This window comes from Battus philenor, unplaced genomic scaffold (assembly GCF_028537555.1).
Source record: "Battus philenor isolate CCGP_79_NKW_IND1 unplaced genomic scaffold, ilBatPhil1.0.hap1 SCAF_13, whole genome shotgun sequence".
Lineage (NCBI taxonomy): Eukaryota > Metazoa > Arthropoda > Insecta > Lepidoptera > Papilionidae > Battus > Battus philenor.
Window position 1 is genome coordinate 2,894,153 of NW_027181675.1, and position 16,424 is coordinate 2,910,576.

Below are 16,424 nucleotides of genomic sequence, written 5' to 3' on the forward strand. Positions count from 1 at the left end.
ATATGTTTATAAATAAAATTATTATAAATGTTAATACAATGAGTGTATAAAATACTTATAATATTCTTTAACACTACTTATTGGTTTAAGCAATTTTATATTCCTAAATAAATTCAACAATGCAGAAATGTCAAAGGAATTATTCAAAAAGAGAATCACATATTATAAATTACAACTCTAACACAGATACAAAATGGCTAAATTGAGAGAGGAATATGGAGTATTAATTTTTTTTTTAAATTTTATAATAATCATAAAAAGTTTAATCGAAGGGACTTTGTAGGATTACACTTATCTTGATTTATAATAACATTTAAATTTTAATTCCGTCAATGTGGATGCATGAGTTTAATGGAATTATATACGTCAGGCGTCCTGCTCTCATTTTAGCCCGATTTTTATGTCACTTACGTCGACAACTGTTCGAGACGAGAACTCACTAGCCGAACGTGAAATAAATAAATACGAAATACACAAAAGGCAATTAAACTGCCTACGAATTATTTACGAATGTCACGAATGATATAATACGACACTAAACACGAGGGTTATTATGAGTTCTCATCGGCAGAAGTCAACTTGTAACGCTTTTGTCTTTATTAATATAACGACGAGACCCACGTTGATTTTGAAAACATTATATATCCTGATAACAGCGAATGAGAGAGCTTCGTCGAAGTTTACATAAAGGTATTCTTTGTACAATCAAAACTTTTCTGAAATTTCTAATCAATTTTTAATGTAATAGTACAATGTTTTAATGGTTTTTTTGTATTTCAAAGTCAACGTATGTCAGACGCGCCCATACATAAATTAAATGCACCGTACCTCTTAACTTGCCTAACTACGATATACATTTACAGTCCAACAGGATTGCACTCGCTTGGAACAGCGCGCAACGATGCGCATAGTTATCACAACTAAATTATAATTAATGCTCTGTGCACTTTGTCCGCCACTGCACCTGATTTGTTGCACCATCTTATCATTTAAGGATATGGTATTAAGAACGTCCCTTATTCCTTTGCGGTACGACTGAAAAGAACTTTATTATACTTACCAATATTCAATATTATAGACAACTAAATATATATTTTAATATACATTTCACAGCGGAGCAACATACCACTGATAAGTACGTAATTGGGTTGTTAATTACTTTCATTTAATCTCTTTTACATCTAAAAGAGATACCTATAACCTCAATAGCATAGGAATACATTTATATATTTCGTCCGCAATTTTTATAGTTACGAAAAATTTAAAAGATACTAAATGAGTGGCTTTGTACATATTACAAACGAATAATATTGTGATTCATAGATTACACATTAAAACACATTTAATAAGTCATTTAAACCAATATAAATATCGAAGTTACTGTAAATCTAACATAAACTGATTACAATTAAAACAAATAAACTTTAATGTGTACTTTTAAAATAACAATAGTTATGGTAGCATAGGTTTGAAAGCTCCATCTATTGAGTAAAGAAAAATATATATAAACGTGACATAAAAAGTTATAAATTTAACATTTCATTTAGTCGTGTTGTAACATAAACTTAACAATGAAATATATAAAAAAAACATAAACATAATTTCGTAAAAATATTGCAAGCTTATCCTTATTAAGCGGTATTTGTAAAAAAAAAGTATTTAAACATGCTTTTTGTACTCGACACCTTTAACAAATACCTATATATATTTATCAATGAAGTATTTTTGTGTCTATACTTCAAAAGGTGATAGTTCTGTCTGTATGTACTGATATTTAATTCGATAATACCGTTTACAATAGATATCTCTTTCAGTACAACTATGAGTTTTATTTAGATAAGCTGTTAGTAAATATAAAACAATCATATAGCAAAGAAAAACAGATATATACTTCGTATTCAAAGTATAGTTGCTTGCGTAGTTTAGTCGCTATGACTTGACCAGTCGTACCGATTTAAATCTCGATAGCAGACGCTCTGTAGGTGGGGTATTGTGTAAGGCTAGCAATTCCGTTCCAACTGGTTCAACATGAACGGTGTAAACTTATCTGTACAGCGTAATTAAGTAAAATGTAGTTTTTTAATCGATAAAAATCTTTTAAATCGATAATTTAACTAAAATAAAATAAAACGTTAAAAACTTTGTTGAGAGGAAGTCGGATTATATTATAGCTTTTTCGCTTATTTGCTTTTGTATTGCAAATCACGAATTGTTTTTAAAAAATGTCTTGGAAATATTTTACCTGAAATAATTGTTTCGAAATTGTAGAATCGTGGTCATATATAATGTAGCAAAGTTTTATTTAATTTTAAAATCGATATTTTTTAAAAGTTTAAGCATCTTTTTAAAGAATATTTTCTAGCATAGCTTATTGGATAATGGTTTAATTATGACAAAAAATATTGTTTATGAAATAAGTTGATAGTTTCTATGTGTTACTAAAGTAATGAATTAAAATTTAGAAGTTTTTTTTTAACTGAATTGAAATCGATATTTTAAAAGTTATAAAGAAATCTATTAAATTTATTTGTTTATGGATTAATACTAATTTTCCTAACATCTTTTTCTATCAAATTATTTAATGCATAATAATGATAATTCGTAGTAGTAAAATTTTTAATAATTTCAAATTGAAATTTCATAATTAAAAAAGAAAAATTTTGTAAGATTATATTTTTCATAGATTGAACCCCTGAATTCCTTTAGGTCTCTGAATAAGACTGTTTGTCTATGGTAGATCGATTTTATAAATCAACGAGAAAGAAATATATCTTTTTTTGCGGTTGAACGAATGTTTTATCTAAATAGCTAGTTTCAATGGCTCGGAAAAAGATATTCTCGTTTCGGAGGGATAGTGTTAACGTGCGATCACATTCCGTCACATTTACCCGCTTTAGTGTCTGAAAAGGGAGATAGCCAGTCGGGCTTCCGAAATCTGTTCCTATGTCATTTGTTCTATTTTCATTTTACATATGCGAATTTCTATTTATAAAAATTAATCCATATTTCCCTCGGTCACGCTATACCTTGAGAAAGACTACCGATTTCATTCATCTTTTTAATTAAGTTCCTTATTATTAGTAGAAAATTTTCATGAAAAAAAAAAGTTAAATATTTTGGTTAACCTCTAAAAATCTATATTTTTACGCGGCCAATTGTATATCGTGTATTGCCGTGTAAAAACATCAACATCATTTATTTACGAACCAGAAAATAGATATAAAAATCATGTTATTTTAGTGAAATCAAAAAGCATTACAATGAACTTTACAATTTTCAAATAATTTTAAATAAATTAGTTTCATTGTTGAATTTAGAATTGTCAGCTTAAACAGAACATTGTCAGGCAAGTTATTAGTTAATATAAAAACCTGTGGTATAATTTACGTGAATGAATTTACATGTGGAACAAAATTTCAGAAATAAAAAATAGAAAGTTAAGTTGGGTGAAACTTGTTACAGCTAAGTACAGATAAGTTAACAGGTCACGAAGTAAGGCGTCAGCGGGGGGTGGCCGCGGGGCGGGGGGGCTAACGACATCGGACGGATAACTTCGATCAACACTCGGGGGTCCTTTGTTCGGAGGAGTTGCTTCGCGATACAAAAATATGCAGTCATCTTTCAGAATTAAACTCTTGTCTTTATCAAACCAATACGTACTATGTGCAGGAATGTAACTGATAAATATCGAAACATTGTCTTTTAAAAATTAAAAACGCTTAAAGTAGCAAATTATTTACAGAAAAATTAATTCTGTAAGCCATAGTCCGTTCGTGTTAAGAATATAAACAATCATTATTGTCCGCGCGCCTAGTCGTGACGTAACCAGATAAAGAAATGAAAAGCCAAGTAATAGCAGGTTAGAGCACATTTTCGTTACTAAACTGCCAAAATTAGGCCGGCAGACAAAGATTCTGCATTCTTAACGCGAACGGTCTATAGTCATAAAAACGCAGAATTCTCCAAAGTGTACATAGCTAATATTCGATTGACAATAACGATATGAGAGTTAAAATAATTGCAATTGAAATGAATAATCAAATTATATAACGTGATATAAACATCGCGTGAGTAACGCCAGGCAACGATAAAAATTAAAAAAAAATTAACACGAGAAGTCAATTTGAGTTGTCTATGGAATTATAATATGTATTGTTCATTGTTGTGGTGAGAGTATGTCGTGTTGGTTTGTGGTGTTGGTGCATGGTGCAACTCGTCGCGGGCCCCGCTGCCGCCCCCGGGCTGCGGTCGCTCAGGGCGGGCGCGCGGGCGCGGGCCCGCGCGGAGCCCGCGGTCAGTCCCCCGTCGCCGTCACCGTCGTCCAACTCCACGGGCTGCTGTAGCCTTTTTGGCTGGAAATAATAAAAAAAATAACATTAATTCACAGTTACTGTATCAATTCAAATTTCGAATACAAAAATTACGAACGAAAGTATTTAAAATAAATATTTCAAATTTCAAAATTAGAACTATAACTATATGTATATCCCTGATTCGTTACTTGCTTTTCTGCAACGGAATAATAATTACTTTTGTTGGATGGTGACAAATGGTGATTATCTGGATAATGATCGATGAAAATTACGAAGATCTTATGATATAAAGGTTTTCATTTTTTATTATTGTATTCCGCGGACAATAGGATCCGTGCCTTTGTTTTACATTTATGTTTAATATCTACAGATAATATTTATTTATTTTCTTACGTTTTTGCATGTTAGTGTTTAAGTTAAAAGGAAGTCTCTTTATCTGTATTATTACGGCCTAATAATGTGCAGTTTTTAAGATTACGTTACGATCTCGTAGAGACAGCTCGACCATGCCATGTCTATGGATCATTGGGTGATAGCGGGCTTGCCAATGAGACCAGAGTGAGAGATCACGTAAACCCTTAGTCACAATTGCCAGATATTTTTAAAATTCGAAAATGGAATTAAAGCCATCTCGGCTTCCTTTTCCCACGATTGTCGTAATTTATTACAAGCGAAAGGATTTATTATAAAAAGAAACGACGATCTTTATCACCATTTATAAGCAGGTGATACAGCAGTCAAGCAATTGATAGACATTATAAAAAGAAGGCACAGGAACCTCATAAATTCGGCGGCACAAAAATCATAAACCCTTTACATGGAAGTTTAAAACACGTTCCGTTTAAAGGTGCAGAGTAAAAAATAAGGATTGCCGTGAAGAGGAACTGAACGAATCAATCAAAACGGTTCCCACGAGGCGGCGCGCGGGCTGCGGCCGGCGTCGAGTCTGACCGGTTTTTTCCTGATCGTGCCGAGTGAAGATCGACACACGCGAACTTGACCTACTTGGAAGTTATGAATTATTTACTCTACGCATTTCGAGCGCACGCAACGTTCTGCAAGCTTTCTTTAAATACAGTAATTATCGCACGTGTGTGGTCACACTGCACGCGGGCAGCGAATAGCGGGAACGCTGTAGCGAGTTCATCACCATTACGTCAGGCGATAAAATCCCATTACCAGGCACAGGCCTTCTCCAAAGATCTCTACGATATCTAGTCTTGCGTTGCCCGCATGTAGCAACTCACGTGACCTTGCCTATATCGCAGGTCAGTAGTGCCACTCGAGTAACTTTAGGCTCAATCGGCACGATATTCCTCATCCACTGTCACTCAGACGAGGAATTCTTCGAACTTCATCAGTGACCTTTGGTTCTTCTGCGTATCTCCATATTTATATTTCGAACTCACAGCTGAGCTTCGAGGGTAGTTACGTTTGGAAAATAGTGACTCATTGATGTCATTCTATTTAGTCACGCCTTTTTATCAATAGATCTCTGTATTCACTAAAGGGTTCACAGTTAGTCTGTGCGAACGCGGCTTTATCTGATTAAGGTGACTGCCAATGAGTCACTATTTTGTTAATAGAAATATGCAGTGGTTTATTTTCAATGTTTTATTTATTTATATTCACCGGCGACAGAATAGTCAAATGTAAAACATGACATGAAACCGAGGTATGAGAATACTATCATTATAAATGAATTCAGGTTGTACAAATATTTATTCTTAAGCAGTATTAAATAAATTTTAATTTTAGATTAACTAAGAATTTAAGATACATTTATAATAAAAATGAAAGGAAGCCCACTGTACCGCAGTCCACACTGTAAGGCATAGATCTCCCCCAAAGACATCCATGGGGGTGTACCATAATCGCCACACTTTGTGGTATTATGGGTTCTGCCTTATTCTGGAAACTTGTTTGTGAGTAGTGACAATAAGTATAATTAATGCATATAGTGTGAATTGTAAAAGATTGTATCTCAGTTATCTACCTCTGGCCTACCACTACTCATGGATGACTATAAGAAGCAGAAATTTTAGGTGACACCATTAATTTTAAGGAAATATAAATACGTCTCTACATGACATACTTTTTATAAGATGCGTAAATATATATTTTATTAACTGTAATCTATATAACACATATAACCATAGGGTTTCTAATATTAATAATCAAATTTTGAGGCATTATTACCATGTCGTAGTCCATGTCTTTAATTTTTGGTTAAATATATAATGAGTAAGAAAAGGACCAATATATAGCTACTTCATCCATGTATCGGCAATACATGGCGGAGGTAGCTTTATATTGGTCCTATTCTTACCTAGGATGGACTTCCGCAAAACAACGCCTGAATCCATTAGATAAATATATAATGATTAAAACACTAAACACTAATGATTTAAAACACTAAGTCAAAAAATGCTTTAATGGCTATCTTTTTAAAAGTATGTAAATAATAAGTATGTTTTAATTTTATATTATCGTGTGTATATATTTGTTGGATTTTCCAATGTACTTGTCAATTTATTTCGTCATTAATAGATTAGAAAAAATAAATGAATATACGGTATTGAATTTGTTTTTGTATCAAATAATGGAAGCGTGAAATGTCAAAGAAATATGAAAAAAATAAATATCTAAACGACCATACAGACGTAGAAATATGTTCAGTGAAAAAAGAAAACATTAATTAGCGGACGTCGCTTTGAAATTTTTTTAATTAGATTAGTTTTCTTACTTCAAAGGAACTTCCCGAGGAAAGTTTGTCTGATGTAATTAAGGTTTTCGTTTGTAGATAAAAAACCTTTCACAGAAATTGGATATAAAGTCATTCAAGTAAAAGGTTTACCTGTAAATTCCTATCTAAGACGGAACTGCTTGATATCAGTTAATAATAAATCCCTCAAAATGGCGGACATATTTTGACGAATTTCAAAGAATATGTCGTGACTGTCACATTATTCGCGTTCTATTTTTCGTTATAACTCACGACGTTGTTCTTATATTATATTATTAATCGACTTGTACGTCATATGTCACGTTTTGGCTTACGATTAATCTATCAATCAGCTAATGTTTTTTAACTAAACTATATATTTGGATCATTTGTTTTACTTTATGACAGTTGATTCTATGCTTATCGGCATTCTTTTTTTTGAGCACACTAAAAAATTTTCAAATTTGGAATCAAGAGGAGAACTAATCAACCGCACTTCTGTCCCCAAATGAAACGGTCATGTTTGTTGTGGCGTTTATTATTGTAAAAAGATCTAAAAATGTGTGTTCACATGTCAGCTTATTTAAAAAGTCTGCACGTAATAACTTTTTTAAATTTATCCAAAAATTCAACATTGCATGATCTACTGTTAATTTTTCTATTTATTTCTACAAAGAATAATTGCTAAAATATCAATTTAATCATTTTAGGCAATTGAATAACGCAATATTTTAAAATTAATACAACATAAACGCATACTAACATTTTTTGACATTACTTCTGTCCAGCGAATAGAGCAAATAATTTAACATAATTTTGCAGTAAAGACTGTAAGAGAATTGAAATAATAAATGCGAAAATTAAAAATAAAGTTTATTATTTAGAAGCGTCAGTATATGTTTAAAGAATAAAACAGATGTAATAATGTCAGAATGAAAAAATATATAACATTACGTTTAGTAAGACCATTAAGAAGTAAACATATTTCGTTTTTTTTTATTAATTGTTTGTACTTAATTAATGACGTTAACATTAATTTGACAACCTTATGTTGAAGTTTTACTTAACAAATGTCTTACAACCGAATTATTTTTAAATGATCACGTCCTTTTATTGTTTATTAATAGGTACATCGTCGGATACTAAACTTAAATGCCATTTAATACATTTACAGTACAAGACGTCTGACGTAAATAATGTTTGAAGAAGTTAAAAATATTGATCATGTATTTCAAATAAATTATAATTGATTTTTGCATTTCATAAAGGGCATACAAAAACTTTTTAGTATAATTAAAAGGAATTGTAAAATATCAAAATTTGCGTAATAATTTCACTGGAATTATAAATATAAAATAATATTTAAGCAAGTTATGTTAATTATAAAATTGATGTCACATTTTTAAATAAATATATTTATTTTAAAGCAGCGCTGGCACTACCGCCCCACAAACGAGACATAAGAGCATTGTTTACGCTTAAATTGGAAACCAATGAGTGCTGCACAAGAAACGCCAGTGTATGTGTAGGAACGCAGCGAGCAGTGGTTGATTGCGTATGGCGATGCGCTCGCGTTCGTATTGGGCGCATGTGCCGAGCCGCGCCATCTTTTTTTCTTGCACGCAATTAATCCCGCTTCTCTTAATTTACAAGATTTATTGTCAGCCGCCGCTGGATGCCGGCGTTTTTACTAATCAATGTGTTTCCATGTTCATTTCTTTATGTTTTCCTAATAGCGTTGCGATTTATTTAAATTTTTATTGTTTTTTTTTATACTTTTGTAATGATGCTTTATCTCGAACCTGCATTTCCTCTCATAGAGTAATTTAGAGAAAGTAACCTTATTCACAATGCGGGCTCAGTGCAAATTGTTAACGGTCATATATTTTTCCAATATTAATGTTTTCTTCTCACCATAGGTGAACCGGCAATGTTATATTATGATATATGCACATTTTTGTCGCCGCCCGAGAATTGTTTCCAATACTGTGGTATATCTATTCCCCTGTCTTGACAAAGTCAAGCATCACAGATTTTTCTGCAGCTGATAATGATAAGCTGGGCACCTTAAGGGTTTAACCACCTTTAACGAAGTGAAGCTATCAACGACAAGGGATAAAATCTTTGGTTAATAATAAAAAATGTTAAATTCACTGTGAATATTTCTGATCAGGCACCTGCCGTAGTAGGAAAAACATTTTAAGTGTATAATTAAATATATTCTTAATTCAGACTCACGTATCAATTATATCTCTTCATTTTGTATTACAAAATAAATGTGTAGCATAAACACAAACTCACGGTCACTACACCATAGACAAGATCGTCGTTGGTCAGATAGACACAGATAATATATGATGTATAAGGTACATTTATAATTATTGATGACAATTCATATATTATATCTGGCGACTAATTCCTGTTTTATTTTTAAACTAAACCAATAATTTTGAAAATCCTTCTGGAACTTTCGCAAAGGAAATTAGATTTGAGAAACGTAATTGTCAGACATTTATTTATGAATGAAGCTGGACTTTTACCTAATTATAGCCTATCGTGATAATATTTGTAAATACAGATTCATAAGTATTTATGAGTATGCGGTTTGTGCGTTATTCCGCATACACTGTGGCGTCTATTAGAAATCTATGTTGCCGGTGCAAAAAAATATGGTATTCGTTTAATAAACTTGCAGGTATTTTTTATGAATTCGATTGAAAAATGTCAATTATGAATGCAGGCAAACAGGAAATTATAACCTAACCGTTTATCATAATTACAGCAAAAATATTAAAAAAGCAAATATTTGACTAGACTGTGATGTTTAATTTCAATGAGGTCTTATTATTGAGAACTCATTGGTGGCATTTGATTGATGTTTGTAAATGGCCGTTTGGTTTGACAGCGCATTTCAATAAAAAATATTAATTCTTCTTTATTTTAAAAAGCGTATAATTTTATTTTACCGTTATTTAGGCATGTGTTCCTCGCATATACAAGCAATTTAAAACAATTACAAAGAAATCATGCATAAGATTAAAACGGCCGGAAAGCGGCAAGAATTTAAATTGTCAATTATGTCAAGATATTCCAAATTTAAAAGTTTTTTGACATTACCTTTTTATTATTTTCTTAACTAATTATCGGCCATGCATCCATTCGGATACACGCTCCGGAGCGGCTTAACCGCCTCGCAAACTGCAATGTGTTTTGGCATGCTCTCTCGTTACACATCGTAAACGAGACACATCTGGCCCTACAGCTTGTTTAGCTGCAAGTACGTCGGGCGACGTAGTATACACGTAACAGAGTTTGCCATTAGCAACGTTATACTACGGGTTGAGATTTTATTACATTTTATAGTTCACTACATTATCTTATAGACGACAAAGACTTATACAAGTTAATAATAAGAAAAACATTTTTTAATAACTATAACGAATGTTCGAATCAGGTGGATCTATTTTAGTACTTGCATTGTGCCGTCTTGCATAACATGGATATCCTTTCAATGTTTAGTATGCTTTAAATTGCCAGGAAGGAAAAGCAGTTGTGCGAAAGACCTTTATTTTATCTATATATCTCTTTATTATTTTTTGATTTTTATTTTTCTTATTACTTTGTGCCTATAATCAATGGTTTTACAATATAATATTATACATAATTTATTAAAATATGTTGCAATACAAGGAAGTGGTCATTAATGACTTAAGAAACATGCGAAAGCATTATAAAATTATATTTAAAATAATGTAGCAATAGCAACATTTTTCTTAATTTATATATTTATGAATTTGTAAAATAAAGTTATGAATATTTTAGAGTTTTTCGCCGATCAATTGTAGTACTAGGATGTATTTCGGTCTATGTGTCTGAGGAGTTACTTTCATAAATATCCTTAATAAGGTAAGGTAAATTCAAATTATAATTCTAACCCAAAATCGAAATATCTTCAAATTCAAGTAGGCATTTACATGCACTTTTAAATCGTCATTGTTTTAACATTATAAATAGAAAGGTACGGCTTGCTAGAACAGCTGATGCTATGAGCAATAGACGTGAGAAGTACTGATAAGCAAAAAGACAATATATCAGCTGCTTCGTCTGTCGTGATCTCGACTGCGTCTGATGGTAGGAATCTTCACTGATCATAGTATTTTTAACAAACATCTGTTTATTTTAGGTGTTACAGATAGTCCTCTGTGCAGACTATATCTGGAAGTGGACGAGACTGTTGCTGATGAGATGGCTGACTACATCAAGGGTCTACTGGAATTTCTCGATCAGTGCCGCTGGGTGGCGGAAACCAGTCGAAGAGACAAGATTATATCATCACTTAAAAATATTTTTCATTTTTACAAAATGTTTTGTAAAAGTTTATGTTTGCACAAGTTTTACGAAAGAACTGAACTTGATTCAAAATCTTAAACCATAGCCTGTAGCCACTGTGTTACTTCTACTCGAATACCATTTAAAAATAACTACTGGTCACTGTATAAAATGACAGTAAACACATACGGCGGTCAAGTTAAATAAAAGGCTAATTATTTAAATAAATAATTATACAAACATTAGATAATTTTCAGTATTAACTATAATACCAAAGAAATAACTCAGTGAATTCCATTCAATGATTTTCAAAGAGTAATTTTCAGAATTGGAATGGAGGGTTAATATAAATTCTGATAACAGAGAGCTTTTCACTCGTTTCCAAGAAACCTTATAAAGCGCTTTTAGATCACGTCCCAATTAGTAGTTGTATCATTGAGTTGTCAACATATACATTATATTGCCATAGTATTTGTATATTAACATTATATTATTTTAAATATCCGATCGACATACATTTTACGATCGCTCTATGGCCTAAAATGAACGGTTTTCTGTGCATAATTGATATTTATGCTCAGTCGAACTGGCAACACTATGAGTTGATTATAGCATTAACGTGAAATGTCACCGCAGGTTATTCTTCGACGAGGTCGTTAACCCCGCATTGTTCTACAATAGTAACCGTTAAATTAAAACTAGAATGCATATTTTAACTACATTTTCCTTAACGTTCAATATTTTTAATGTAAACACTGTATTGATATTCATGTACTTAATGTTAATGAAATTTGTTTACTGATTTAATTCAAAGGAATGCAGTTTACGGCAAAACTAATTAAGTGTACTTTGCCATATTAGTTAGGTTTTTCTCGTAACCCACATCCAAAAATACACGACACGGCATAAAAAAATATAAAATCTTTATGCACATGGTATTTGACATGTACTCCGGCTTTAAAAATCAAAATTTACATTCACATTAATGTAACCGCTAATAAGGGTATTTTTAAACCAAGAGTCGTTTTGTAATAATCATAATAACAAGCAATTATTTATCTGCCACGATTCCCATATTTTCACTAAATGTCATGCCGTTTATGTTGTCATACAGATAATAATTTTAGTACGTTGAACAATTATTTAAAGCATTTAGATGGCAACCTTTGGCTTTACGAGACAGGTCACACCGCTTGTTATGGCGCCAAAGACTTACGGTACGTTTGACAGGTAAAATTTAAATACATAAACGATTCATTATTTTGACCAATAAAATTTTCCAAGTTTTTCCATCGTTTTTATTTTACAATAGCTATTGTCACATAAGTTTTTAGTTTTTCGATTTATTTTTGTTTAATGTACAATAATAGAAATGTTTACATAGATTGTAAATAAATATATTTTACCACGCTAATATTGGAGTCTGTGAGTTCATATATCGTTAAAAGGTTCGATAAAATTTGAAAATTTTCTGTCGCACACAGCATCACTATAACTCATCGCATTACAGTTTTATTTTTTAAAAAACGGAATAATAAACTAGTCCATTAGAAAATGGATCCCTGAAAATGCTAAAATGACAACGGTTTAAACACGTCAAAATAACTGGCAACATTATACCATTGTAAATAGAACATTACCATATACAATATGTTATTTAAATATAAAATCTAGCCTATCTAAACGTCACACTTTAATGTAAAATACGGCTTATAACTTTATTACTTTTATTTAACCAATTTTCGAGATGTTATAAAAATGTAAAAATAAACATCAAAATAAAACACACAATTATGGTAAGGCCGCATAATATTATGAAAAAGTAAATACGTATTCAATGAAATAATTTTATATCTTATCCGTAAATTAGCGTGTTGTTAAAAATTTACAAAAAAAAAATTCGAATTGGTTACTAACAAAATAATTTTTAATCTATTGCACTGCATGCGGGTACTTAGGTCGGTTCCCGCGCGGCGGTCCCATGCCAATTGCCAGCAATTGGTACACGACCGGAGGTCAGGCCAGCTGCGAGATCTAGGTAGCCTAATGCCAATCGAAGTCTATTGACATTTGTCACATAGGTATTATAGAGTTCGTTTCGTGCGACTATCCGAACTGGGTGAGGAACGACATTCTAATTTTGAAAACAATTTTAAACACTTGAATTACGTTCCTATTATTCTGTTAAATTGTGTGATTGACTGATGAAGAAATTTTTGAATGATATTAATGATTATTTTTTTTTATTTACAAACTTTAGAAGCGCGTTTCGAATGTGATTTAGGACGTGAATATATAAAGTAAACTCTTAACCATTTTCGAGTTTTTAAAGACCAATTTTAAGGATGTCTTTCGATCAATATTTCTGAGTACAAATCACAACAAACTCAGTCGAACTATTTTTATGGGACTACTTTAATAAATATACCTTTATAAATTAGAGAAATTAATTCCTTATCTTTATCATCAGTTATAAACCTGTGATACTCTGTTTGGACTCTTTAAAGAATTTTCATTTAATAATTTTTTTTTAAATCTATTACATAACAATTCAGAGACTTTACACGAGAATTAATTGTAATAGCGTACACAATTAAAATTGCCACAAACTTTTGTTCATATTTCAGTTCTAACTTTGTGAATGTTGCTATGAATCTTATTTTTAATTATATAATTTATTAATAACTTATATCGTATTATATCGATTATGTGCTGTCATAATATTTTCTTTACATACCTTTTCCGTCTTTAGATCTCATATTATAAACATCAACAGCTCCCTTTCGTAACATAAAAATTGAACCTACTATCTCTGCAGTATTACCCAATAAAAGTAACTCTAAGCTATATTTTATATTTCATTTAGAATATAATGATTTGGTATATTATGTTTTGCTATTGTAAGTTTACGGTCGCCTGAAGCGATACAAGCTTCCATCATCTTATTTCAGAGTTCTCTATCTTTTGCTCAAGTTCACTATAAATCTTCAGCAATTTTCATGATGTTATCACTCCATTTTTGTACGGTCTACCTCATGATACTTTCTTGTAAAAACGAATCCAGCTAGTACTAACATGAGATCATATATCATCTTTTGTTTATTGCATTTGACTTACCCACTTACACATTAGCTATAGTGTTCGATAACATATTTGGTTTTCGTTCTTTATCGTATCAAAGTGCTGTTTTTATTGTATTGTATCATTTCCGAAAGCTTTTTCGATATCTCTTTGACAAGTCCTAATTTTACATATAATATGTTAAGCAAGGTATTAGGCATGTATTCAATGGATTAGTTTTCTTTAAACACTTCCTTGATCAATACCTTGTAAAATATAATGGGGTAAAATTAACTGAATCGACTATTCAAGCTGTCAGTTAAATGTTTTTTTTTTTAATTGTACGTATTGCGAAATAGCCCATTGTCATTTCGCAACTATTTTATGAACTTAAATAATTAAAAACTAATTTAATTTGTTTTTTTCCAAGATTGGAATTAAAAACAAAAGTAATAAAACTTAGGTTTGAATTATTAACTTGAAATGTGAGCAATAAATAGATCTCTAGTAAAATGGTTAACGGTTTTCCTTTAATAATTTTAAATATTTATTTAAATAACCGGATATCTCTTTTAAACGATTTTTTTTTATATTACGAGCCGTACATCAGAGAGTCCTTTGTTAGGAATTTCATCGCAATTTAAATACAATAAAAACGAGAAGCTTACATCCGGGGCACGCTTTTAGCTTTAAACACTGTCAAAAGTTGTGCCATGGCCGCCCGCGCGGAATCCGAAAGGTCGGCTGAAAAAATACGTAATCCGATGCAAAATATTCCGAACTTTTTTTCACGGACTCTCTCGAACAGAAAAAAAAAATGTTTGAGATTTTTCCTCTATTCCCTGGGTGTTCACGAAACTACGCGGAGGAGGAGAGGGATATGAAAATGTGTGGATGGGAGAGAGGGGGGGAATCGCTCCTACTCGAGTGGAGTGGGGAGAGTGAGTAGTTGAGAGCTGTAACTCCGCGGCTTACGTCGCTGTCGTTTCAGCGGTGCTTTCGTTCTTTATCGCCCGGGATATCTGTTTCGGACGATCAATTAAAGTCGGCTGCGTGCGCTTTTGTTCCCGGGAAATGTTCCTCGGAGCACTCTGTCAGTTTCAAAGGGCCGCCATCTTTGTTGGCTTATATTTTTGACAATAAATCTTTTGCGCGCGGATTCAAGCTCGACCTTTTGATTTGTCTTCAGATGGAAACTGAACTAAAAACTTAAAACAAGCAAATAAATTTATTTAAAAAAAATTAAGTTCTGAAATTTATCGCATTTTTATTATTATTTTCCTTTATTCTTAATTGTATTTACATCAAGATATGTCACACATCGAGAAAAACAAAACATGTTTTAGCATGTTTTTTTTGAATTTATTTTAACACTCTCCTTAATATAAACAACATTTTTACTGTCATATCTATAACTTTACTTGATATTATCAACTAAGAAGAAAAACTTAATCAAAAATAGGCTCGACGCGTCTATGATACTAGATAGACGCGCTCTGCAAGCCACGCTTTGCAGGCGCTTTGGCGATCGCAGAGGACGTTGCTGTCCATCCTCTAGTAAGTGTCAAAAACCCATATAATAAATGCACAAGTGTGTTATATATAAGCCAGTATCCCGGGTATCAAACCCGGGATCTACGATCGCAAGTCTTACTTCTCTACCCCTATGGTACCAATGCTCTATTGTGATTTTACTTACTGAATCGAAAAGAAATAGTGATCGCAGAAAAATATTATCCGAAATTGTTTTCTCTAACATTTATTATATTAAGAATAATAAAATGTTAATAGTAAATAAAATTAAAATGTAAAATATATTATTTTTTTAATAAAAAAACTCTGTCTTATTTATATTTATTTTAAAATCATTTTTATTCTTGATTTATATACTAATCTCGTTTCGTTATTTTAGTTTATAGCTTATCCATCTAGCCTGTTAGCCAAATGTAACTTATGTATCTGTTTTTTGTTGTTTTTTTTTGTAAATGGCAACAATC

At 31.6% G+C, this 16,424-nt stretch overlaps 1 protein-coding gene across 1 annotated transcript in view; it reads right to left on the bottom strand.

Moving 5' to 3' along the window:
* Positions 1-3,726: 3,726 nt before the first annotated feature.
* LOC137933233 (uncharacterized) overlaps positions 3,727-16,424 on the bottom strand; it is a 156,233-nt gene continuing 143,535 nt past the window's right edge. Inside the window, exon 2 of the mRNA XM_068777095.1 lies at positions 3,727-4,352. Within this exon, the coding sequence (XP_068633196.1) occupies positions 4,295-4,352 (58 nt within the window). The 3' untranslated portion in view covers positions 3,727-4,294. The remainder of the gene's footprint in view (positions 4,353-16,424) is intronic.